At 43.9% G+C, this 27,273-nt stretch overlaps 1 protein-coding gene and 2 pseudogenes across 1 annotated transcript; 1 reads left to right on the top strand and 2 right to left on the bottom strand.

Annotated features, from left to right (window-relative positions):
- Positions 1–554: 554 nt before the first annotated feature.
- On the bottom strand, positions 555–1,928 carry LOC139372555 (ras-related protein Rab-20-like; annotated as a pseudogene).
- Positions 1,929–4,484: 2,556 nt separating this feature from the next.
- Positions 4,485–18,384, bottom strand: LOC139372291 (probable cysteine--tRNA ligase, mitochondrial; annotated as a pseudogene).
- Positions 18,385–24,351: 5,967 nt separating this feature from the next.
- LOC139372292 (ubiquitin-conjugating enzyme E2 A-like) lies at positions 24,352–26,182 on the top strand. The gene is made up of 4 exons (XM_071112034.1): positions 24,352–24,401; positions 24,626–24,651; positions 25,513–25,601; positions 26,036–26,182. Exons 1-4 carry the CDS (start codon positions 24,352–24,354, stop codon positions 26,180–26,182), a joined length of 312 nt encoding a protein of 103 aa, XP_070968135.1.
- The last annotated feature ends 1,091 nt before the right edge of the window (positions 26,183–27,273 follow it).

The following is a 27,273-nucleotide window of genomic DNA, read 5'->3' on the forward strand; positions in this document are numbered from 1 at the left end:
AACTTTGCCGTTCTAAAGCTAATTTCCTACAATTCTACACATTTTGGTATCATATGCAACAAAAATATGGGTTAGGGGCCCAGGGCGCGTTCCCACAGTGCCTGTTCAGTAATCCGGCCTTGCTGAACAGTTGAGCTCACTTGATGAGGAATCCCTCTGTATTAAAGTAGAAACTTTGTGGGTCTATGTACGTGTGTCTGTGAAAACCAACCCCCAACTCCAGGGGAGATTCTAAATTGTGTACTCCTCGTATCCTCTCTCCATCTCAGAACCTATTGGAGGAGATGGTCAGAGGGAAGGGACCTCTGGCTTTCTCATCCAATGGGTTATGAGAAGAATACTAGGCGAGAGGAGGTGAGGAGAATACAATTGAGATTTTCCCCAAGATGGCTTTCCTTGTCATCTTCAGCAGGCTATGGGGTAAACTTTCCCCAAGGTACAGATCTAGGATCAGCGTCCCCTCCCCCAATCCTAACCTTACTCATTTGTGAGAAAAATGCAAAATAGACCCAAGATCAGCATCTTGGGGTCAAGTTCACTCCACTCTACTCCATTCAGCAGCATCCCCCCTTGGTTTGCTTGCAGGTCACCGGCCCATAGTCCTCCAGGTCTATGGTGGGTGATGCCTCGCTCTCCAACCTCATCCTCAGGATGGAAGGCAGCACCATGTCGGACAGCGCCTCGAACAACGCATCCATGTTGGCACCCGTCTAGGCGCTCGTCTCAAAGCACATCCTCCCTGCAAGCAGGCTCCCATGCTCATTCAGCACGCTGGTAGAGCGCCATGGCTTCCCCCTTTTGAACCTCTCGGTTGGTCACAGGGGACAGGGGAGCCCGTAGTAGGGGAGGCTGGAGGGGTGAGGTGGCAGGCATAGTGCGTGGACAGAGTATGTGGACAGGGCAACCCCATAGTCTTCTTCCTCATTGGGTCATTGGGTCAGTAAAGTTAACCTTGTTGCAGTCGTGATTGGCCGTGTCAGTGAGGGACAGGAAGCGCTCCTCAAGCTCGGCCAGGCTCTGCCAGTTGGTCACGTCGTAGGTGAGGATGACAGCGGACGCGCCCCGGCAGTACAAGGGGCCGAGCCCGTGGAACTGCTCCAGACCTAGAAGTGAAACATTAAGCATGTTTAGATGGTTACATAGTGTAATGAAACAAGAAGGGAGAGGGAGCTTGTCCAAGGTGGTCTGCGAACCCTCAACCTTCTGGTCAAAAGACCAGCACGCTAACAACTGCTCCAAGAAACCTCTCCGCCTTGTGGGAGTCAATATATGTGTTTACGAACGCAGGGTCGCTCTACAATACAGTAAAAACAAACATAAACCAACAGATATACACATGGGCAGACATATCAACTTTCACTATATGCTTTGGGTATTCCACACACAAAATCTACTAATTTCTGCATTGAATGGAAAAATCCAGTCACTCAAGATGAGGTTATCTTCAGTTGAGCTCTGTATGGAAAGTAGGCCTAAATACTGTGTCAAGCACTACCCCCACTGTAAACAAATCCCCCAAAAATTAGACAAATACACATTTGAAAAATATTATTGAACCCCTACTGTGAATTTGGAAAATACATATTGATGCTTGGTTTTGTCAACAAATTACTCTTGATGGGTATAGCCTAAATAATTTAAATTATTCTGTCTGTGCATTTAACAATGTAAAATAAAAGTAGAAAGACACTGCACTTTCCCCATGTGCTATACAATATATTTTATCATAAAAAATTCCTACCTGCAGTGTCCCAAAGCGATATGTTGTAGGGTCCCCACTGCTTAAGTAGAACGCTCCCTCGACAGCACTAATTGTTTCATTTAACTTTTTATCCATGTACCTGTGTAACAGAGGTCTTCCCAACGTTCACGTACCCCAATATAACCAGTTTCACGTTGGGCCTCCTCGCCCTTTTCATTTCAGGCATTATTAATTTTCATTCACCGTCTAGATATCCGAACAGGCTACACTATCTCAAAAGTGCAATTGAATTTAAATAAAAACGTATTTGATAAAATTGTCAAAGCAATTAAGCATCACTACTGGTCCAGTCTGACAGGTGGCCTTTGGTTTTGACATGTATAGAACATGTGTAGGTCTAAAGCGAAGGAATGCATAGGATTACCAAACCAACAGTGAGCAACTTCTACCCATGAAGCATCCACCGCAGAATAAAAGCCATATGACTCATTCCTACATGAACGAATATATCAATGAAGCTGTGACACAGCGTGCTCAATGATCAGAGTTAACTCAGAAAATGACGACAGGGGAAACTTGTGCAAAAGACTGCTGGACGTTTTAAAGTAGTATCTGGCCAACAAGCATGCAGGAACATCAATCACATAACTGAGATTTGATAGGAAAATGTAAATGTAAATGTACCAAACCAAAGAGCGTTTTCCCTTTATATTTGCATGTGTGTAGCTATTGTATTTGTTCAGCTGTCTTGTGACCTTTCTTTGATAACAATTAATAATCTGAGAAATTAACATTTAATCAAATCCTTTTACTTCTATATGTCCACCCCCTCTAATGTGTGTGTGTTGATGAAATCAGTAGCAAATAGTATAACGTAGCAACAGAGAGACAAACAATGAACAAAGATAGCAGGCAAAATCCATTCATCCACTAGACAATTTATACACAATTCAATCAATACAATTTTGCAAAAGTAAGTATTATTTTATGACGATTCCATTATTTATTTTTTTAAACGATGCAATCATATCATATGCAATGCCAGTGATGTAGTCCAACCTGCGCTATGACTAGGATTGCAAAGGGTCGGCAACTTTCCAGAATTTTTCCATGGGAAGTTAAGCCCGAGCGCAACTGGTCCTTGTTTGGGAACACACACACCACAGCACGCAAAAGGCTGACCAATTCAAAGGTTGAAAAAATGGTGGCCATCCGGACAGATTTGAGGTTTTTTGAGCCTGACAACGAGCCATCCTCAACTAGGTGGGAAAGTGACAGTGAAGATGAGGCCTCAGAGTCTGATGTTCAAGAGGTGGACGTTGAAGTGGTCCAGGGAGAAGACATGGAAGCCTGAGAGGAAGACAACCAAAGCTTTAGTTTCTAGACTATCATTTTACAAATGTATGTTGAAAACGTTTTTTGGGAGATACAATGGATCATTGGGGATCATTCAATATTCCCTATCATTTGTTGTTCAGTGAAATCATCCCATGTGAAGAATCAACTAAAAATGAAGTTACATTTGTAACTAAATTGATTTTTTATTTCTATTGGAAGGATTTAATCATTTGCAATTACAGTGGGGCAAAAAAGTATTTAGTCAGCCACCAATTGTGCAAGTTCTCCCACTTAAAAAGATGAGAGAGGCCTGTAATTTTCATCATAGGTACACTTCAACTATGACAGACAAAATTAGAAGAAAAAAATCCAGAAAATCACATTGTAGGATTTTTAATGAATTTATTTGCAAATTATGGTGGAAAATAAGTATTTGGTCAATAACAAAAGTTTATCTCAATACTTTGTTATATACCCTTTGTTGGCAATGACCGAGGTCAAACGTTTTCTGTAAGTCTTCACAAGGTTTTCACACACTGTTGCTGGTATTTTGTCCCATTCCTCAGCATTCTTTGTCCTCCAAACAGGACGAGTTGATTTTTTTACCATGTACTGGCTTAAGCAGGGGGACACGTCTGGCACTGCAGGATTTGAGTCCCTGGCGGCGTAGTGTGTTACTGATGGTAGGCTTTGTTACTTTGGTCCCAGCTCTCTGCAGGTCATTCACTAGGTCCCCCCGTGTGGGATTAGTTTTATCCTATAGTTTACTTGAGGAAATCTAAAAATGAAAAAAAAATGAACAAGGCAGTTAACCCACTGTTCCTAGGACGTCATTGAAAATAAGAATTTGTTCTTAACTGACCTGTGTCAGTTAACTAACGTGTCAGTTCATATTGCAAGAGCTCTGATATGTTGGAGGACGTCCTCTGGAAGTCGTTGTAAATATTGTAAGTCTATGGAAGGGGGTGAGAACCATGAGCCTTCTAGGTTTTGTATTGAAGTCAATGTACCCAGATGACGAAAAATAGCTGTCCTCCGGCTACACAATGGTGCTACCCGAGAGAATGTTGTTGAGGCTACTGTAGACCTTCATTTCGAAACATTGTGTTTTAAATCAGTTATTTGAAGTGCATATATTTAGTATAGATTTTCTCAAAAGGACAACTTAAAGTTTCACTATTTTTATGAAATTCACTGAGTAGGATCGTCTTCCCCTTCCTCCTTTGAGGAACATTCCACTGACCTACACACACCAACCCTTATGTGCCCTCCCAAAGGTGCAAGGTCTTTCCCGCAGGGTGTCGCAGGCTGTGAGGAGGGGTACCCTTTCTGAGTGTGGTCTTGGACTGGCATGGGTGGGCTCTCCAAGGGGCGTGTCTTCCACGGACATCGCTACGGAACCGAGCCAATTGCTCCACCATGTTCTCTTGGGTCCCCGAAGAATCTACAGAATGAGCCTCCTGAAGGTGAAGATAGGTGAGATATGGGAACAAGTAAACCAGTTAGGGTTATGGTACAGTGCCTTGTGAAAGTATTCGGCCCCCTTGAACTTTGCGACCTTTTGCCACATTTCAGGCTTAAAACATAAAGATATAAAACTGTATTTTTTTGTGAAGAATCAACAACAAGTGGGACACAATCATGAAGTGGAACGACATTTATTGGATATTTCAAACTTTTTTAACAAATCAAAAACTGAAAAATTGGGCGTGCAAAATTATTCAGCCCCTTTACTTTCAGTGCAGCAAACTCTCTCCAGAAGTTCAGTGAGGATCTCTGAATGATCCAATGTTGACCTAAATGACTAATGATGATAAATACATTTATTTTCATATGATAAATACTATGATGTCATATTTTGTATATAAACTGTCGTTCGTTGTTACATGGCAGCGCGGCTCCGGGAATAAATACTATTATCTATTTTTGATAAGACTGGTCTCTGTCTATTTTATGCAAATAAGAATCTTACAAATTCTCATAAAATAGAATAAGTGAATTCAATTAATGAAAACATATTGGAATTATTAAATTATACCAACAATCATCAAAACTGAAAATTGCAGTAATGTCTCAATCAACTGAGAATGCAAGTGACTCTCCTGATGCGATGTTCCTGAATTAGAATGAACTTCTGTGTGTATTCAACGCTGTACTACACTGCATATAAGTATAATAGCAGAAAGGAGATGTAGGCCCTACCTTTCCCATAATGCCCCCTCCTGCACAGCCTGGCACTGCAGCTGGCCCCTCATGTAGGCCTTGGCATCATGGGTGAAGGCAGTAATGGTTGCCAGGGAGCTCCAGGCTTCGTTCAAGCTGGCGTCACTGTAGTTGATTGCTATGAACAACAAAAACGATGAGCTCAACATCACTTGAGTAAAATGAAAACCAGTGTACCACAAAAACCACCAAAAAGTGTTCACACCTGATCTGTATTTGGTCAGCAGGCAGAACATTCGGAATTCTTTGACGGAGTAAGATTCTAGGAAGTCCGACAAGTGAGAGAGATGGACACACATGAAGTAGATATTACCTCAATTAGGAAGAATGAAGACTTGTTATAAAACAAATTACCTTTTCTATAGTGCAAGCCTGAAACAATTTAATGAAGTTTATTGATTTAAAAGTAGTAATGTACTGTAGATCAACACTTTACCTTCATCGTTATATAATTATTCAAGGACTTTGAAATTCTCAGCACTTCCTTTAAGAATGTATATGTATATATATATATATGTAATGTATAAGAAAATAAAGTACAAGTAGAAATGCAGATATGAATCATATCCTTTTGCCGTTCTCCATCATTACTAATCAGGACTTAAGTCAAATCAAATTAAAGTGTATTTGTCACGTGTGCCGAATACAACAGTGAAATGCTTACTGACCAATAGTGCAAAAAAGGTATTAGGTGAACAATAGGTAAGTAAAGAAATAAAAACAGTAAAAAGACAGTGAAAAACTGTAGCGAGGCTATAACAGTAGCGAGGCTATAACAGTAGCGAGGCTATATACAGTAGCGAGGCTATATACAGTAGCGAGGTAGTATGTACATGTAGATATGGTTAAAGTGACTATTCATATATGATGAACAGAGAGTAGCAGTAGCGTAAAAGAGGGGTTGGCGGGTGGCGGGACACAATGCAGATAGCCCGGTTAGCCAATGTGCGGAAGCACTGGTTGGTCGGGCCAGTTGAGGTAGTATGTACATATATACTTGAATATATAGTTAAAGTGACTATGATTACATGATAAACAGAGAGTAGCAGCAGCATAAAAGAGGGGGGGGCCCACAATACAAATAGTCCGGGAAGCCATTTGATTACCTATTCAGGAATCCTATGGCTTGGGGGTAAAAACTGCCTTTTTGTCCTAGACTTGGCACTCCGGTACCGCTTGACATGCGGTAGAGTAGAGAGAACAGTCTACGACTGGGGTGGCTGAGGTCTTTGACAATTTTTAGGGCCTTCCTCTGACACCGCCTGGTTTAGAGGTCCTGGATGGCACGAAGCTTAGCCCCAGTGATGTACTGAGCCGTACGCACTACCCTCTGTAGTGCCTTGCGGTCGGAGGCTGAGCAATTGCCGTACCAGGCAGTGATGCAACCGTTTGAGTATCTCAGGACCCATGCCAAATATTTTTAGTTTCCTGAGGGGGAATAGGCTTTGTTGTGCCCTCTTCACAACTGTCTAGGTGTGTTTGGACCATTCTAGTTTGTTGGTGATGTGGACACCAAGGAACTTGAAGCTCTCAACCCTGCTCCACTACAGCCCCGTCGATGAGAATGGGGGCGTGCTCAGTCCTCCTTTTCCTGTGGTCCACAGTCATCTCCTTAGTCTTGGTTACGTTGAAGGACAGGTTGTTATACTGGCACTACTTCATGGCTACAGACGTGAGTGCTACGGGTATGTAGTCATTAGGCAGGTTGCCTTTGTGTTCTTAGGCACAGGGACTATAGTGGTCTGCTTGAAACATGTTGGTATTATAACCTCAATCAGGGACATGTTGAAAATTTCAGTGAAGACACCTGCCAGGTGGTCAGCACATACCCGGAGCACACGTTCTGGTATTCCGTCTGGCCCCGCAGCCTTGTGTATGTTGACCTGTTTAAAGGTATAAAAGTATAGCTGAAAACTCTCTCGGCAAGTAGTGTGGACTGCAATTTATCACAATATGCTCTACTTCAGGCCAGCAAAATCTTGAGACTTCCTTAGATTTCGTGCACCAGCTGTTGTTTACAAATATGCACAGACCACCCCCCCTCGTCTTACCGGAGTGTGCTCTTCTAGCTTGCCGGTGCAGCGTATATCCCGCTAGCTGAATATCCATGTCGTAAAGCATAATCCATCGAAGTGGGCATCACAGTCATGTTTATCATCTTTCAAACTAAATAAAACAGACTGAAACAGAAAGAGACTTCCTTGGACATGTACAATAAGAAACTCTCCTGTTCGTTTTGCTACGGTGTGCCCTACTGAACACAACCTACGTGTCACAGGACTGTGGAGTCCTACCTGAGTGCAAGAAGTAGTTCCCTTACTGGCCACACTGGCGGTAGGCCTCATACTGGGCCATCTCATTCTCATGGTGAGGGAAGACCAGATCGACACCCCTAGAGTGAATATCCAGATGCCAGATTAACACAAGCCATGGTAGGTAGGCAAATATGTATTACTATGACAGAGAATGAGTTGAAAACAATAAGAAAAGACATGATGACCTAAAATAGCCTGGTTCCAGATCTGTTTGTGCCATCTTGCCAACTCCAGTGGTCATTTTAATTTGCAAGACAGGACAAACAGATCTGGGAGAGCTAGCATAGTGCTAGTCCTAAATTATGAATATTGGGTTATTCTTCAATAACAAAGGGTTAGTAAAATGAAGTTGGCACCTGGCAATGGTGGAGCATTCGATGTGGCAGCCGGGTCTTCTCTTGCCCCAGGGAGACTTCCAGGGGTGCTCCTGAGGCTTGGAAGCCTTACACAGGGCAAAATCCCTGCTGTTCCGTTTCTCTGTGTCCGCTAGGAAACAGTATGTTAAAGCTTAGTTCCTACCCAAAGCATGTATTAGTTAGTCAATCATTGCCTTGCTTATGGTCTTAAAGTAACATACTGTAGACTGTAGTCTTCCAAACACAACAGAAGTTAGAGTCACTGTGTGACAAAAACATGTCACAATGAAGTGATGTAAACATGTACCAGGCTCACCAGCTGCATCTCCAGCACCCATAAGCTTGCCGTAACAGTCCCCGATGAACCTGATATCGAAATGCACGTCCCTTGCAGCAGAATGAACACACGGAATTCAGATTCTGCAACTATTTGCAAACTGATCTTGCCTTGTGAATGTAACAATGACTTTTACATATAGACATACCTTGTTTTGTGGCATAGGCGTGTTCAATTCTGATGATGCCCTCGATGAAAGCCACGATTTGCAGTATAGTCTCAGTGACCCTCAAGTGCACAGCAGGAGGAAGAACCTTGAAAAATATAAAGAAACATGCATATCAAATATATGTGCAGTAATTAATGTATGCAGGGTAAGTACGATATAGTACACAGCTAACAAAAGCTCCTTTCTTCCACCCAACAAACATTACATACTCACACACCTTCACGGCTAACATGTCATTTTTAAATTCCTCTAAGGGCATTCTGGCCAGGATTGTTGGAGACAAGATTTTCTGCAATGTCAAAAATATAATCAAATTATGAAAATTACACCAATATCATCAGCACAAAAGCATCTCAATTATAGGTGCTGCATCAGAGGTATAATAAGCCTACCTCCAAAGCTCTTCTGATGACTTTATCATCGATGTCTGATGACCATGACATGGATGACATTAATGCCAAAGACCCTGGATAGAGCCATCTGGATGATGTCAAATCTGACATAGGCGCTATGAGAGAGAGAAAAGCTCAGCGGTATCAGTATAGCAAAATCAACTTATCACATTTCATTTTTGTATCATTGAAAAAAATACTTTGAGAGTGGGTTCCCCAGGTGAGCATGGTCATAGACAGTGGGTCCACAGCTATACCTGCAATTACAGTACAAATAATTACTACCGTCAATACCAGTAAGGTCAGTTGTTTTCCATACCAAGTAGCAATTCCTTCCTGAGCCAAAAACAGTGGATCTTTCTGGTTGTGGGAGGCTGTTGTAGGTCTTCAACCCCGTGTAGTTAGTATCCTGTTGGTCGAGTCCATTTCTTTCCGCCCCTGTACATGGTGCACTGGGTCTGAAGATCAGTTTGCTTGGTGACACTAACGTTGGCTGAGTGTCCTTGGAGAAAGCATACCCGCATCTTCATTTCAATAGAAGCGGCCTAAATAGTGTATTGCAGGGCCACAAGGTAACAACTGAGTGCAAAATAATAGGATGTAGCTGGCGGTAGTCCACAGTCCCTTGGGTCTAATGTGACAGACAAGTAACTAGCTAACTAGCTAGTTCTCAAAATAGCTAATGTTGATTATGTTATATAAATATTCATACACATAGCTCATATAAACAAATACATTCCGTCATAAGAACACATACACCCAGCCATAAGACTGACCCCCTCTTCCTTATATAAACACACATCTCATCTCCCTCTAACTGGCCGGTCCCAAGAGCAAAGAACTTTTGCTGTGCACCAATGGGGCCCGCTCTGGCTAGAGCAAGGCCCGCCTCCAACCCTCCGACCAGTTAAGAAGACCGAAACGACAAGACTCCACCTACTTTATTCTATGTATAAAAATGTATGTAACCATTGTATAGGCCTCTTTTTCACCTGGCTCCTTGCCGAGTTATGTGAACTAGGTCCGTGCACGTAAAACTGCGGGACAAGATATCTCTGACTCATTAAAACTGTCTTTTGTTACAACTGAAATCCACTCTGTCCAGCGTCCGTGATTTGGTCTCAACTCTCCAGTATTTGAACACTAACAAATTGGTAGCAGAGTTTGGTTGTTCTTGAATTCGATCTATTATAAGTTAGTGTGAGAGGACGAGACTGATCACGGCTAAAAAATCAGACGGAAGAGTGACTTCCCCAGCCATTCATCTTGCCTCAGGAAATCTGATCGGAGCGCTCTATATAAAGGTCAGCAGAGCCCGTTATATCGAAATCTGCATATTGTATTATAGCCTAAACCAAATTTTGATCAGAAAGTACTGGGCGTGAGTATGAATCGGTGCCCAAATTTTTACATAAGAACCTAAGACATTGATCGGGGAGATCTTGTTTTGCTCGTTTTTATTTTTTATTTGTATTTTTATTTTTTATCAATTGGCCTATTATTAGAAGTGTAGTATGCATGTAAAAGTTCCTATTAAATAAGTGCTTACTGTTTAATTGGTTGTGGCTTAGAAGTGTAGTATGCACGTAAAAGTTCCTATTGAATAAGTTCTAAACTGTTTAATTGGTTGTGTTTAGAGATTTAGTTAATTAATAGATCGACTGAATCTGCATGTAAAAGATCCTATTGAATAAGTTGTAAACTGTTTAATTGGTTATGTTAGAGGTGTAGTCGAATAGATATAGGATATGTAAGTTTGGCCTTCCACAAGACAGAGATCGGGAATGATGTGGCTATTGCACATCAAACAATAAACATAATATGAACCAGAGTTGACATTCCATGATTTGGAGATGGGGGAAATTAAATTGAAAGAAACGTTTGTCGCGGAGTAGGTTGGGATACGTAACTGGGCTATTAGGCACACAAAGCCACCTTAGTATCGAATGGCCGTGCAATTTTGATTGACAGCAGCCGGGCTGGAATACTGATTTTCGTTTTTTTCATTCCTGTTGATATTGCCTAAAGTTTAAAATTATTCTGACAATTGCTATAGAATCGCTGGAATTTACTGATATAAGTTCATAAAGGAACTTACTGAATTGTTTCTAGAAAGTATTTAAATAAGCCGCCGAGCTTAGTACAGACTTTGTTTGACAGACGCTAAAAGCTACACACTGATTTTGGGGTTTTTCTATTCTATCCATATTTCCTAAAGATATAGAATTATTCTGACAATTGCTATAGAATCGCTCGAATTTACTGATATAAGTTCATAAAGGAATTTACTGAATTGTTTACAGAAAGTATTTAAATAATTCACTGAACAACTCTTAGTTGTCTAGAAATTCTATCTATATTTCCTAAAGAGCTAGAATTACTCTGAAAATTGTTATAGAACCGCATATATTCACTGATATATTGTTCCAAAAGGAAATCGCCAAATCATTTTTAGAAAATACCTAAACGAATCGCTGAACAAATTCAAATAAAATACGGGAGAAACAGACACGTGGCGGGCGTCACATACTGATAACCCCCTTGGTATGCGAGGGTGGGGGTAGAAGAGATAAGCCATTGCCAGTACAGCAGTATATCTAAGCATACAACGATAGAAATAAACACCACATAGTAAGGATTGAATATACCTAAATAACGCATTATACACATTATCAGACGAACTAGATAAAATGTCTGCAGCTACCACGCCCAAACTAAAATTCAATGAATATTTAGATCAGAGTATGATTGATAGAGCGGGAGGTAAAGAACAGTATGGGAAAGTGGAGAAAGTGTGGAAAGGATTACGGATAAGATGGACACAAGCAGGTTATTTTAGCGGAGGACCACCTACAGGGGGGAAACTCCAAGATATGCAGACAGAATTAGAGGACGCAGTAGAGCATGCAAAAGCGAGTGAGGCGGAGAGAAACAAGATACACAGGTTCAAAAAAGTAGGTACGAGAGAGAGAGAGCGGAGGGGGAGCTCAAGATAGGTACATGGGCCATACAGGAGAGTAGGAGGGTGCTACCCAAAAACACACCAGACATGATGTGCGTGGCTATTGTGGCATCGGGGGATGTTAAAGCTCCGCCTGAGAACTTGCCCACGGCTCCCCCTGTGGCCGTTTCTCCCTCACTATATCCACAATTGACAATGGAGGCAGTTCAGCCCCAGCCATACTCAAAGGGACAAAATCACCGGAGCCCGTCACACAACCCATTCCTGCCCAGGGCACCTCCCACAATACAGGCTCCAGTTCTGAGAATAGACCAAGGGGAGTTAAAAGGGGAAATTACCCTGGGGATAACGGCTGGCCATATGGTATGTGAACAGTTCGAAACTGGGATTCCAGGAGCAGGAGACCTCCCCCAGGAACGGAGGCCGCAATGCTCCTCTGTGAACTCTCTCACCTCTGAAACCAGAGGACACCTACAAACAAGATTAGATTCAAACCACTTCTATCAGACGGATAGGGAGGACTGTCATCAGAACATGGATATCGAAAACGAAGAAGAAATTGACATGGTGCTCACCCCAGCTCCGATGGGAGCTCCAAACGTGACTAAGATGCAGGAGCTGCTGAAATCATCAATAGCTCGAGCTAAGGAACTCAGGGAGCTAATAGCTAACCAAGATAACAACAGAGAGGGAGCCTACCGTGTGGAAGGCATAATGAGAGGAACAGTAACCAAAGTTACCGAATCAATGGGGTCCGAAACACTCCGTCGGTCCTCCAGAATTGCTGATAGAAGAGAGCGAGAGCAGGAGATGGCAGGACAGTACCCCCTGCGACCGACACCAGGTGATGCACACACTGTGGAGTACCAGCCCTGGAAAATGACTGATTTAACAACACTGATGGGACAGATGCCTAGCCTACATGGAGGAGCTTCAGCGTGGCTACTTCAACTACAGACACTTACGTCAGGCCTGCAACTCTGCCTAGGAGACATGAAAGCACTTCTAGCAAGAGCCACCGACCACGGAACCATGGAGGCCCTCATGACAGCAGCTGACCTTGGATGGCGGGCCCCAACACTGCCCATAGACCACTTCCGTACCAGATTATGGGAAGTTCTACGGAGAGCATACCCTACAGAAAGAAACCATGCCACCTTATCCTCCTTTACAATCAACCCAGGTGAGCAACCTGCAGCATACCTGGACAGGGCTAAGACCACATGGAGATCGGTCCACGAAGAACCATTCGATCACACTGATACCACACTCAGCATGTGTAAGGAAATGGTGGTCAACGGGTGTCCCGGAGATGTTAAAACCAAACTCAGAGGAACGGTAGGGTTGATTGCACTTCCTCTGACCCAATTCAACACTCATGTGCACCACCATGTGACCCAGCACAACAAGGAAAGAGGGGGTGCTGAGAGCCAGGTGCAGTCCCTCCAGGTACAACTCCTGAAACTCCAATTGAAGGAAGCACAACAAGGAGAAAAACCTAAGAAACAGATGGTGGCGGAAGAAACGAAGGAGACAGGCACCAAAACAGACATCTCTCAAATAGTGGCCCAGACTATCTCCCAGATGATTCAACAGCAGGCCGGTCCTCAACCAGCCAACCCGGGGCCTTGGTATCCCCCGCAACCACAATTTGCATACCAGCCGCAATGGATACCAGGCCATCCAAAAAGAGGGGTTTGTTTCAACTGTAGAACTCCAGGGCACTACTCACGAGAGTGTCCATACCCACTCACACCACAACAACGCCAGTGGAACTCTACGAGAGGTCCATATGGGAAGGAAAGGGGTGGAAATAGACCTCAACAGTACGAACATCAGCAACCAGGACCCACACCCATGCATCAGCAACCCGCATACAACCAACCGCAGTTCCAGGGAATGACTGGGAACACCATCCCCTGGTCATAAAAATGCCCACCACCCACGGCAGAAGAAGGAAACAGCAACTCCCAGACGGTTCACATGTCACCCTTCAATCAGCCATCAACCCTCAACCAGCATCGGCCAAATTAGCTGGAATCATCGGATTGACGCAGGTCCTCATCAGAGGAAAAGGAAAGACTGAATATCTATACAGACTCAGCCCATGCCCATGAAGCAGGCCACACTGATGGACCCAGAACTTTTATGAGAAACACATGGCCCCACACACGAAGGCAAACTAAAGACCCTCCAAAAAGGCCTCGCACATCTGGTGGCACCCTCACATAAAAAATATGACTGACTTATTTTATGACGATGATTTATTTTGTGACGAATGCAATGGTTGTGACAGACACAACCCAAAGACACCATATCAAACACCAATGGGCTCATACGTAATACCTAATGCATGTTTTCAGGATATTAGTATAGACTGCACCGACATGGGCCCCGAAAATGTATCTAAAGGCAAACTCTATCTCCTAGTCATTAGTAGATAGGTTCTCCAAATGGGTAGAGGCAATAATAACAAAAGGGGAGGATGCTAGGTCAGTCTTTAAGTGGCTACAAATCGAACTAATACCCAGGTATGGCATCCCAAGACAAATCAAATTTTACAAATGGCTCACATTTAACAAACACCTGAGACAGGTGGAAGAAAGATTTGGCATAACCCACAGATTTGGATCTAAGTACAGGCCCCAATCCCAAAATCTGGTGGAACGTCAAACCAAAAGCAAAAGCTAAGATAGCTAAAGTATGTGCCTCATGGGATAATGACTGGTAGAGTCATGCATGGTCCACCAAGGGAGGGAGGTCATATGCCCGCCCTTGATGTACAACAAATTGTAATGTCTAATTATGTGAAAAAACTGACGGTTCTCTCTGCAGCACTCTCTACCCAGGTTCACAAGGTCCAGGAGGGGGAGCTGCCGGGGGACACGCCACTACTGAAGGTAAAGGTTGGTGACGGGGTGTGGGTTACAGTCCACAAGAGAAAGTGGCTGGAACCCAGGTGGACTGGACCGTACGAAGTGAAGGAGGTTACTTCACACTCAGTCCAGGTCAAAGGTAAATCAGGCACACCTTGGCACCGCCTTACACATTGCACCCCAGCCCCAATTCCTTCTAGAACACTGACTGAAGTCAGAGCTGATTTGAGCGGCCTAAATTCGATTCCAAATGAAGACACTCCTTCCTCAGGTGATGCGGCATCAAACTCCGCCTCCCCTGAGAAGGGAACCTCGCCCAGTTAGAGGGAAATTTCTCCCTCTCTGGGTGAGGCTGGGGATATCTGGTCCCTTATTTGTGATATTCCTACTGATATTTGGAGTAACCCTAGGACTTTCACATGGTTAATTGAACAACTATTTCACCCTGCCACATCACATACACCAACCCCTACACATGTCCCTAACTCCTTTCCTGATATCACTCCCTCCAATCACTCCTGTCCCAAACGTAGCACTACACCTACAGACCCACCATGCAAACCAGACAAGGTTAGGAGCACCACCTTATGTATACCCACGATTGCAACCGCCACCTTTCTGCTATAGTTTTCACGTCTAATAGATGTGAAGAGGGGGATTTGTTATATAAATATTCATACACATAGCTCATATAAACAAAGACATTCCGTCATAAGAACACATACACCCAGCCATAAGACTGACCCCCTCTTCCTTATATAAACACACATCTCATCTCCCTCTAACTGGCCGGTCCCAAGAGCAAATAACTTTTGCTGTGCACCAATGGGGCCCGCTCTGGCTAGAGCAAGGCCCTCCTCCAACCCTCCGACCAGTCAAGAAGACCGAAACGACAAGACTCCACCTACTTTATTCTATGTATAAAAATGTATGTAACCATTGTATAGGCCTCTTTTTCACCTGGCTCCTTGCCGAGTTATGTGAACTAGGTCCGTGCACGTAAAACTGCGGGACAAGATATCTCTGACTCATTAAAACTGTCTTTTGTTACAACTGAAATCCACTCTGTCCAGCGTCCGTGATTTGGTCTCAACTCTCCAGTATTTGAACACTAACAATTAGCAGACAACTCAACTGCTAACTCCAAATGTGTCGTTCAGTCGTCCGTTGTGCCTGGACGATACCTCGACATGCTTCAATATTATGGAACGCCGATTTGGTCTTAAATCAAGTGGTCAAAACGCAATCTTTTTAATGCTACGCGTGTAAAGTAAGCAGGTGCAGGCGCTAAATTAACCCCTATACGCGTCAAATAAGCACGTGCTAAATAAACGGATGCAAGCGGTCCTGCACACATCAATTATTGACGTATGTATTTGATTGTAAAGCGCAAGTGTGTAAATTGAATCTTGACAGCTGCTGTACTCGGCATTACAAAGTCGCATTCCGTTCACAACTAGCGTTGTACAATACATCCAGATCGCGCGAGCTCTTCTATGATATAATGGTAGTTCGCAAACCAACGTTAAAGGTGCATGCCGCCAACTACTGTGTTGGAGTGTTTGGTCAATCACGGTTTATAACATTTCTAAATCATCCTACCTAACTCAGTACCTCGGAGAAAATAAAAAAAGAGCATTCCTAACTTCTAATAGAATCTTACCCCATCCCCTAAATCCTTTCCCAACCTGGTCTAACATCAATGGCCCTACACTTTCCCTCTCTTTAACATACTTACAACAATATAACAACACGTCCCACCTTTCACCGACCATACACTCCAGACACAAACCATTCACATGCTTGCCAACCACATGTAATCACAAGTTCAATGTACAATTTCTTAAGTGCAATGATGCAATGATTTTATTTTTTAAATCCATTTTATAATAAGGCTGTAATGTAAGAAAAAGTGGAAAAGGGGGTCTGAATACTTTCCAAATGCACTGTAAATACTTGTGCTCAGAGTCCCATCTCTTCTGCTACACATCTGTCAAAATGGCTCTGATCTTACATTTGGACTCACCTCTACCCAGTGGAACATTAACATCAATGATATCTTGTTTCAAAGCTCTTGGCTAGCTGGTCTACAATTTCATTCCCTTCCACACCCAAATGTGCTGGGACACAGCAGAATCAGTCTACTGCACCCATTCTCTCAATTCATCATAACAACATTAATACTTCAAATAGTAGGTCACTCCTATTAGATTTACCAGATGATTCAATACAGACAGAGAATCTCAGCATACTATAATTCTATCAGGTTGTATGTCCTCCACCCACTGGAAGGCAACTATTATTGCCAACAGTTCAACTGAGTATACTGACAGTTCATCTGTTAGTCTTCTACATATCTGCACATCAAATTCAGGAACGTAAATGCCTGCTCCTGTGCGCCTACTATCTGGGTCCTTGGATCCAACTGTGAAACATTTCTACCAATGTAATTGTTAACCAGTTTCCTTATATCACTGACTTCTGACCATTCGTTCCTTTTCTCTACCAAGGTTAGATCAACAACAGGATCTGGGAGTAACCACGGAGGAACATCCCCTATCACAAAGGGCTAACCTCGAACTCCCTCAAACCACTCTCATCAGCAAGCTTTCCAACTGTCCAACCAAAACCTCTGCCTTGTCTACTAGTATACTTTAATGACCATGTTTTACTCTGTCTGTCCAGCTTCTGAAGCCAAGTCCTCGCCGCTGTTATCTTGTGAGCTTACAACACTAGTCACCACATCACTTCACTAATGTCACAAACCTGTCTGACGCGGGAGGAACTTAGCTGAGACAACCCATAAAGCGAAGATTGTCCCAGACACACAGAGTTTTACCAAACATTAGGAACACCTTCCTAATATTGAGTTGCACTCAATATTTGTCCTCAGAACAGCCCCAATTCGTTAGGGCATGCTCTACAAGGTGTCGAAAGCATTCCACATACTCCAATACTTTATGCTTGCCACAGTTGTGTCAAAAATCCTTCTTTAACCTGTCTCCTCCCCTTCATCTCCACTGATTGAACATCAATAAGGGATCATAGCTTTCACCTGGATTCACCTGGTCAGTCTGTCATGGAAAGAGCAGGTGTTCTTAATATTTTATATGCTCAGTGTATAATTTGTATTTGTATTAATTAGGTATCCCCATTAGCTGCTGCCTTGGCAGCAGCTACTCTTCCTGGGGTCCAAACACCCAAAAGCACCCACATTACATATAAAACAAAAGATATAACAGTGAACTGTTTGCACTGAATGAGCTAAAGATAAAACAGTACATCATATAACATCCCTACACCACCACATATCCACAACACAAAATGTTCAATACCACCATACAACAATATCACAATGTGTGCGTTGTTAGATTTGCGTCAATTCGAATCTGGTATCAGGATAAATATGACAATGAGTCACCGTTTGTATACTATGTATTTTTTATTAGCTAAGCAATAAGTGGTAAATGCAATTTTCGTATATACAGGCTCTCTGTCCCACCTCGCAGGGCAAAACAGAGAACAGACTTGTTCCTGACAAAGATATTATAATATACCCTGATGACAGTAGTAGTTCCGGCTTCCGAGCCGGCCTGTCAGAGTAGAGACTGGGCGTGGTTTAAACTTACTCAGCCTATTGCAGGCGCTCAGGCTGGTCCCCGCCTCTTGGCGCTTCTGTTGATAGATGTAACTGTTGCTGTGAAGAACATCCATGCGCTCATGCTCGATACCGTTATCTCGCACCTGGCTCCTGTTATCTAACAAAAGACCGCTTGTTCTCGCAACACCCTGCTCTGAATGTGCCCCCCCCAACTCATTGAACAGTTCATGTCTTGATGCTACTCTGTATTTTTCCATCATGAGAAAGGCCCATGGCCCTGAAACTGTTAACAATGTTTCAAGTCAGCTATGTTGCATAACACATACATACATGTACATCCACACAAGCCAACAGCAGATAATATTCAATCATATATATGGTACGGGCTATAATGCATAACACAGAAACGTCATAGCGAATGCATGTGTCTGTTCCTTTGTGTGTGTCTCTTCACAGTCCCCGTTGTTCCATAAGGTGTATTTTTACCTGCTATTTAAATCTGATTCTACTGCTTACATCAGTTGCCTGATATGGAATAGAGTTCCATGTAGTCATGGCTCTATGTAAACTCAGCTCAAAAAGAAAGGTAACTTTCTCAGGACCCTGTCTTTCAAAGATAATTTGTAAAAAAATACAAATAACTTCACAGATCTTCATTGTCAAGGTTTTAAACACTGTTTCCCATGCTTGTTCAATGAACCATAAACAATTAATGATCATGCACCCGTGGAATGGTCAGGGCAAAAAAATGCAATGTCCGTACTGTGAGACACCTAAGACAGCACTATAGGGAGACAGGATGGACAGCTGATTGTCCTCGCAGTGGCAGACCACATGTAACAAAACTTGCACAGGATCGGTACATCCGACCATCACACCTGCGGAACAGATACAGGATGGCAACAACAACAGCCCGAGTTACACCAGGAACGCATAATCCCTCCATCAGTGCTCAGACTGTCCGCAATAGGCTGAGAGAGGCTGGGCTGAGGGCTTGTAGGCCTGTTGTAAGGCAGGTCCTCATCAGACATCACTGGCGACAACATCACCTATGGGCACAAACCCACTGTCGCTGGACAAGACAGGACTGGCAAAAAGTGCTCTTCACTGACAAGTCACAGTTTTGTCTCACCAGGGGTGAGTGTCGGATTCACGTTTATCGTCGAAGGAATGAGCGTTCCACCGGGCCTGTACTCTGGAGCAGGATCGATTTGAAGGTGGAGGGCCTGTCATGGTCTGGGGCGGTGTGTCACAGCATCATCGGACTGAGCTTGTTGTCATTGCAGGCAATCTCAACGCTGTGCGTTACAGGGAAGACATCCTCCTCCCTCATGTGGTAGCCTTCCTGCAGGCTCATCCTGACGTGAACCCCCAGCATGACAATGCCACCAGCAATACTGCTTGTTCTGTGCGTGATTTTCTGCAAGACAGGAATGTCAGTGTTCTGCCATGGCCAGCAAAGAGCCCGAATCTCAATCCCATTGAGCACGTCTGGGACCTGTTGGATCGGAGGGTGAGGGCTAGGGCCATTCCCCACCAGAAATGTAAGGGAAGTTGCAGGTGCCTTGGTGGAAGAGTGGGGTAACATCTCACAGCAAAAAACTGCAAATCTGGTGCAGTCCGTGAGGAGGAGATGCACTGCAGTATTTAATGCAGCTGGTGGCTACACCAGATACTGACTGTTACTTTTGATTTTGACCCCCCTCCTTTGTTCAGGGATACATTATTCAATTTATGTTAGTCACATGTCTGTGCAACTTGTTCAGTTTATGTCTCAGTTGTTGAATCTTATGGTCATACAAATATTTACACTTTAAGTTTGCTGAAAATTAACGCAGTTGACAGTAAGTGGACTTTTTTTCATGTTGCTGAGTTTAGTACTGTGCACCTCCCATAGTCTGTTCTGGACTTGGGGACTGTGAAGAGACCTCTAGTGGCATGTTTTGTGGGGTATGCATGGATGTCCGAGCTGTGTGCTAGTATTTTAAACAGACAGACAGCTCGGTACATTCAGCTTGTCAACACCTCTTACAAAAACAAGTAATGATGAAGTCAATCTCTCTTCCACTTTGAGCCATGAGAGATTGACATGCATGTCATTAATATTATCTCTCCGTATACTTTTGCTGTTCTGAGCCAACTGCAATTTTCCCAAGTCCCTCTTTGTGGCACCTGACCACACTACAGAACGGTAGTCTTGGTGTCACAAAACCGGGGCCTTTGGGACCTGCCCTGTTGATAGTGTTGTTAAGAAGGCAGAGCAGTGCTTTATTATTCACAGACTTCTCAACATGTTTTGGCCATGGCAGTTTGCAATCCAGGGTTACTCCAAGCAGTTTAGTCACCTCAACTTGCTCAATTTCCACATGATTCATTATGAGACGTAGTTGAGGTTCAGGGTTTAGTGAATGATTTGTCCCAAATACAATGGTTTTAGTTTTGGAAATATTTAGTCGTAACCCATTCTGAAACTACTACAGCTTTGTTAAGTGTTGCAGTCATTTCAGTCGCTGTAGCAGCTGACGTGTATAGTTGGGTCATATATGAATAGTAATTTAAAATTCTATAATTACAGCAAGCTGTAAAATAATTACCATAAAACGTGTATATGACACCTTTACTAATAAACAACCTGAAAAGGTTTCCTGTGTTGTTTCAACAGATTTTAATCCCCAAATAAGGTCACAATTGTGTTGCTGCACTGGTGCCCTCTTTTGTGTTTTATATTTAGCTAGTTCTGACACTATTAGCATGTTATGTGGTTTTATTTAGTCATTTGTAATGTGCATAATGTGCAGCAAAGCTAATGTTGCTCTTTTCACCTGGTCTATTGTGGGGTTACACAGTGGAGCTACACAATTAACATTACATCGAATATTTATTTAAGATTGGCAAAATTAGATGGTTGTTAAAATATCAAAGACGTCGCTCAATATCTGCATTACACACCAATATCCCATTATTATTCGGGATACTCAACTATTCTGTTTGAGTTATATAAACATCATATCCTGTTTACAATAACCCGAAAAAGCTTGAATCCTGGTTTTGAGAATCCTGGATGAGATGCCTCGGATCTGCTGATATTGTGGCATCTTACCCCGTTTACTGTTGTTTTTCATGGGCTTAGGCTTAGTTTCGGAAATCCTGGGTGTTGTGTGAAGATGTTTACATCTGATTGTCAAACATATCACTTCAGAAAGTTGGCTACCTGCACAGTTCTATCCACCATAATAATTGACTTTGCTGATACTCTATACTGGACCTTGTAGCCCCCTGGCTTAGGCTACTTTCACCCCTAATTTAGATACATTTCTGCTTATAATCTCTGACATTTGGTTGGCCATTTATTTGTCAACTGTAGTTAGATACATGCAGGTTCTCGTCGGTCATAACTTGTTGCCCCAGAAGACTAAATAAAGTAGTGCTCATGTCACGGTTTTCTTTGGGTGAAGTAGAGTCAGACCAAAATGCAAAATGGCTATTGCGATCCATGTTTAATAAAACAAGGTAACACGAAAACCGAAACAGCCTAATACTGGTGCAAAGTAACACAGAGACAGGAACAAGGACATCAGGACACTAAGGACAATCACCCACAAAACCCAACAGGCTACCTAAATATGGTTCCCAAACAGAGACAATGACGAACACCTGCCTCTGAGAACCATATCAGGCCAAACATAGAACTAGACAAACTAGACATGTAACATAGAATGCCCACTCAGCTCACACCCTGACCAACCAAAACATAGAAACATACAAAGCAAAACATGGTCAGGGTGTGACAGTACCCCCCCCCCCCCCAAGGTGCGGACTCCGGCCGCAAAACCTGAACCTATTGGGGAGGGTCTGGGTGGGCATCTGTCCGCCGTGGCGGCTCTGGTGCTGGACGTGGCCCCCACTTCACCATAGTCTTAGTCCGCTTTATTTGTCTGCTTCCGTGGCCTCCTAACCACGGCGACCCTTCTCAATGGACAGAGGGGCGGCAGCTCGGGACAGAGGGGCGGCAGCTCGGGACAGAGGGGCGGCAGCTCGGGACAGAGGGGCGGCACTGGCGGCACCTGGCTGACTGGCGGCACTGGCGGCCCCTGGCTGACTGGCGGCACTGGCGGCCCCTGGCTGACTGGCGGCACTGGCGGCCCCTGGCTGACTGGCGGCACTGGCGGCCCCTGGCTGACTGGCGGCACTGGCGGCCCCTGGCTGACTGGCGGCACCGGCGGCCCCTGGCAGACGGGCGGCTCAGGCGGCGCTGGGCAGACGGGCGGCTCAGGCGGCGCTGGGCAGACGGGCGGCTCAGGCGGCGCTGGGCAGACGGGCGGCTCAGGCGGCGCTGGGCAGACGGGTGGCTCTGGCGGCGCTGGAGAGGAAGGCTCTGGCGGCGCTGGAGAGGAGGGAGCCCCTGTAAGGATGGGCCGGAGAGACAGCCTGGTGCGGGGGGCTGCCACCGGAGGGCTGGTGCGTGGAGGTGGTGACGGATAGACCGGGCCATGCAGGCGCACTGGAGCTCTTGAGCACCGAGCCTGCCCAACCTTACCCGGTTGAATGGTCCCGGTCGCCCTGCCAGTGCGGCGAGGTGGAATAGCCCGCACTGGGCTATGCAGGCGAACCGGGGAGACCGTGCGCAAGGCTGGTGCCATGTAAGCCGGCCCAAGGAGACGCACTGGAGACCAGATGCGTAGAGCCGGCTTCATGGCACTTGGCTCGATGCCCACTCTAGCCCGGCCGATACACGGTGCTGGTATGTACCGCACCGGCCTGTGCACCCGCACTGGGGACACCGTGCGCTCCACCGCATGACACGGTGCCTGCCCGGTCTCTCTCGCCCCCCGGTAAGCACAAGAAGTTGCCGCAGGTCTCCTACCTGGCTTCGCCACACTTCCTGTGTGCCCCCCCCAATACATTTTTGGGGCTGACTCTCGGGCTTCCTTGCCAGCCGTGTTCCCTCATATCGCCAGCTCCTCTCTCCAGCTGCCTCTGCTCTCCTAGCTGCCTCCACCTGTTCCCATGGAAGGCGATCCTTTCCCGCCAGGATCTCCTCCCATGTGTAGCAACCCTTGCCGTCCAATACATCTTCCCAAGTCCATTCCTCTTTGCGCCGCTGTTGCTGTTGCCCGTTACCACGCCTCTTGGTCCTGTTGTGTTGGGTGATTCTGTCACGGTTTTCTTTGGGTGAAGTAGAGTCAGACCAAAATGCGGCATTGCTATTGCGATCCATGTTTAATAAAACAAGGTAAACACGAATCAAATACAAAAACAATAACCGTAACACGAAAACCGAAACAGCCTAATACTGGTGCAAAGTAACACAGAGACAGGAACAAGGACAATCACCCACAAAACCCAACACCAAACAGGCTACCTAAATATGGTTCCCAATCAGAGACAATGACGAACACCTGCCTCTGATTGAGAACCATATCAGGCCAAACATAGACCTAGACAAACTAGAATGCCCACTCAGCTCACACCCTGACCAACCAAAACATAGAAACATACAAAGCAAAACATGGTCAGGGTGTGACAGCTCACCAGAATAATATCTTACATCGATAGAATGAATGCATTAGTATTCTAGTTAACACCCATAAAGTTGTCTTTCGTTTAGGGATCGGAAAAAATGCAATAACTCCAAAACAGTGGAAAGCTTGTTCCTCTGTGAAATGTCCAAATATCATCCGTTTGAGCGGAGAAAACGACGAAACAGGTTTCTTATAATACTTCAGTTCAAATTGGGTGCATATTGTATGTGGTTTAAATACTGTCTGCTTGCATAACAGTGTCAAAGATACCATGTTGCATTCACATTTTCTCAAGAGATGCTGAAAACTTCAAACATGCACCACTGGATACCTTTATAAATCTCCATTCTTGAATGCTTAATGTGAACCTGTGCTTGTCCTGATTGTTATAGAGTTGTCAGTTGGATTTGGAATCCATATTTTTTAAATAAATTGCATTATTTGTCCCCTGCTCAAACCAAAAAATATCCCGTGCAGACAGGCTGCTCCTTCTCCTTTAATAACAAACAACGGCTTCCTTGGCAGAGGTTGCATAAAATGCTACTCTTATCAAAAACGATGGATTTCAGCACCAAAAGAAAGCTTGCAGTTACACAGGACAGACATAGGTATAAGGAAAACTTTAAAGAATGGACATTTTTACAAGTATTTACAAATAGTGACTCAATGTTGTCGGTGGTACACACTGCCGGCACATCTCGCCTCCTTGGACGGAATTTTGTTTACTAAGCCAGTCCAAAGTAGAATCAACTGACAGATCCATAAGACCATGTAGACCACTTGATGTAGGTTCTCTGAGAGTAAGTCATTCAATGCATTATTTGCATTGCAGGCCAGAGAGAACACCTTTTGAGGATGGTAAGTAGGCCAGCCTTCGTTCTGACATCTGAAGCCTATACATGTCATGTCAGATACCATTGGTGTTAGTTCACTTGATCTGCTGCAGCTCTTTGTCTCACAACTCTCCCATCCATTAAACAACTTTTTGCTCGCTTTGCTCGCTTTGAGGACAATACATTGCCACTGACATGGCCCGCTACCAAAACCCGCTATCATCCAGAAGGCGAGGTCAATACAGGTGCATCAAAGCTGGGACCGAGAGACTGAAAAACAGCTTCTATCTCAAGGCTATCAGACTGTTAAACAGCCATCGCTAACATTGAGTGGCTGCTGCCAACATACTTACTCAAATCTCTAGCCACTTCAATAATTAAAAATGGGATGTAATAAATGTATCACTAGTCACTTTAAACAATGCCACTTTGTATAATGTTTACGTACCCTACATTACTCATCTCATATGTATATACTGTACTCTATACCATCTACTGCATCTTGCCTATGCCGTTTGGCCATCGCTCATCCATATATTTTATATGTACATATTCTTATTAATTCCTTTACACTTGTGTGTAAAAGGTAGTTGTTGTGAAGTTGTTAGATGACTTGTTAGATATTACTGCACGGTCGGAACTAGAAGCACAATAATTTCACTCCACTCACATTAACATCTGCTAACCATGTGTATGTGACCAATAACATTTGATTTGATTTGATTTTGAGGTCATGGAAGAGTATCCAAACAAACCACCCACAGTCAGATTCGTCTCTAAGATGTTTCATCCAAATAGTATGGCATTTGTCTTCTTTTCCTTTTCGGAATGTAATTTGTTACTATTGTGCTTTGATCCTGTTCTTGTGGTTTCCTCTATCCCCCAGTGTATGCTGATGGCAGTATATGTCTCGATATTCTTCAGAATCGCTGGAGTCCAACCTATGATATATCATCAATTCTCACCTCTGTCCAGGTATGTTGTATGGACAACCTCATTATCAAAGTTAACTGACCACATATGCACAGTATGTCTACACAGTGTGTTTGCATAGATCAAGGAAGTGGAATGCATAACTAATGTACAGTGCACAATGACACTAGTGCAGGATTCTCCAATCTTGTCCCAGAGAGCTACTGGTTGTGAAGCCCTGCAGTAACTCACCTGCTTGAAATATTCAACTAATCATGGTCTTCTCTCTAGAGTCTGGACCATAAGTAGCTGGGTCAGGTGTGTTATTGCAGGGCTGGAACAAAAGCCTGCACAGCTAGTAGCTCCACTAGAGTTGGAGAACCCTGCACTAGTGTAATCTATCCATAATGTCTATGATCCATACACACATTTAAACTTACCTCCATCATGTTTAATTGTTGCTGTTTGGTCATGGAACTTCTTCCTTGTCTTTCCAGTCTTTGCTGGACAAACCAAATCCCAACAGTCCTGCAAACAGCCAAGCGGCACAGCTGTACCAGGAAAACAAAGAGTCTCGGCCAAGAGAGTCTCGGTACGAGAAGAGAGTCTCGGCCATCATCAAGCAGAACTGGAGGGACAGCTGACCCTCCTCGAGATGACCTCTGACCTCCCAAAGAACGTTCTGGAACGTTGTTTGATTTAGCGTAGCTGAGTGATTCGTGAGTCATTTCTTATTCTCCTTTCTCTCTTTTGTTTTTGAGAAATCATGTGCACTTTAATGGTTTGCTCTACCAAGGGGGGTATCTTGCAGGTTCTTCTGTCACCCCTCGTTTACTTCATCCGTTTACTCTTCCACTAACCTATCAATCAAGTTGGACTAGTCCGAGATGTGGGTCGGGACTCAATGACAGTGACCACATTCACATGCGCACAGTATTCCGGAGAGTAGCTCATGTCCCGCTTAAGGTCTTATTTGGGATAAGCTGTTTACATGCACCTTTAATATCCCTTTCACGAGTATCCCTGTATTCATGAATAAACAAAACATTCATCATTTAAGTTCATGTGGGTTAAATGGAATAGCAACATAAATCTGGACACTGACTGTATGTCTATAACTTCTCAAATTGTCATGTGTCTGTGTGCAGCGGGTAGGACGGAGTCAGGCGCAGGACACAGAACTGAGTAAAAACGTACTTTACTCAAATAAACAAAATAATTCCACGCAGAGAAAAATACTCCAGCTCACAGAAATAGCAACACTTAACCACGAACAAAACATGTGGGAACCAGAGGGTAAAATAGTGTATAAATAATAATGTCACGGAAACCAGGTGTGTACAATAAAGACAAAACAAATGGACAATGAAACGTAGATCGGCACCTACTTCGGCGGAAGAGAGGCACCTACTTCGGCAGAAGTCGTGACACAAATGTAGCCTAATATAATATTAACTCCTGCAGAATTATGCATTTCTTGCAGTAAAATGATACAACAAATATACATTTTGTCTCGGGAACAGAAGTGGAGAAATGTCTTTCTTTCAGCATCTCTTGAGAAAATGTGAATGCAACATGGTATCTTTGACACTGTTATGCAAGCAGACAGTATTTAAACCACATACAATATGCACCCAATTTGAACTGAAGTATTATAAGAAACCTGTTTCATCGTTTTCCCAGCTTCTCATTTCGTTGAAACCGCTCAAACTGATGATATTTGGACATTTCGCAG

The sequence above is a fragment of the Oncorhynchus clarkii genome, chromosome 18 (genome assembly GCF_045791955.1).
Source record: "Oncorhynchus clarkii lewisi isolate Uvic-CL-2024 chromosome 18, UVic_Ocla_1.0, whole genome shotgun sequence".
In the NCBI taxonomy this organism is placed as follows: domain Eukaryota; kingdom Metazoa; phylum Chordata; class Actinopteri; order Salmoniformes; family Salmonidae; genus Oncorhynchus; species Oncorhynchus clarkii.

Coding starts and splice junctions, on each gene's coding strand:
- LOC139372292 (XM_071112034.1), top strand. CDS start 24,352: ATGGATTTCAGCACCAAAAGAAAGCTTGCAGTTACACAGGACAGACAT. Junction 24,652..25,512: donor GAGAACACCTTTTGAGGATG/GTAAGTAGGCCA, acceptor TCTATCCCCCAG/TGTATGCTGATGGCAGTATA. Junction 25,602..26,035: donor CAATTCTCACCTCTGTCCAG/GTATGTTGTATG, acceptor TTGTCTTTCCAG/TCTTTGCTGGACAAACCAAA.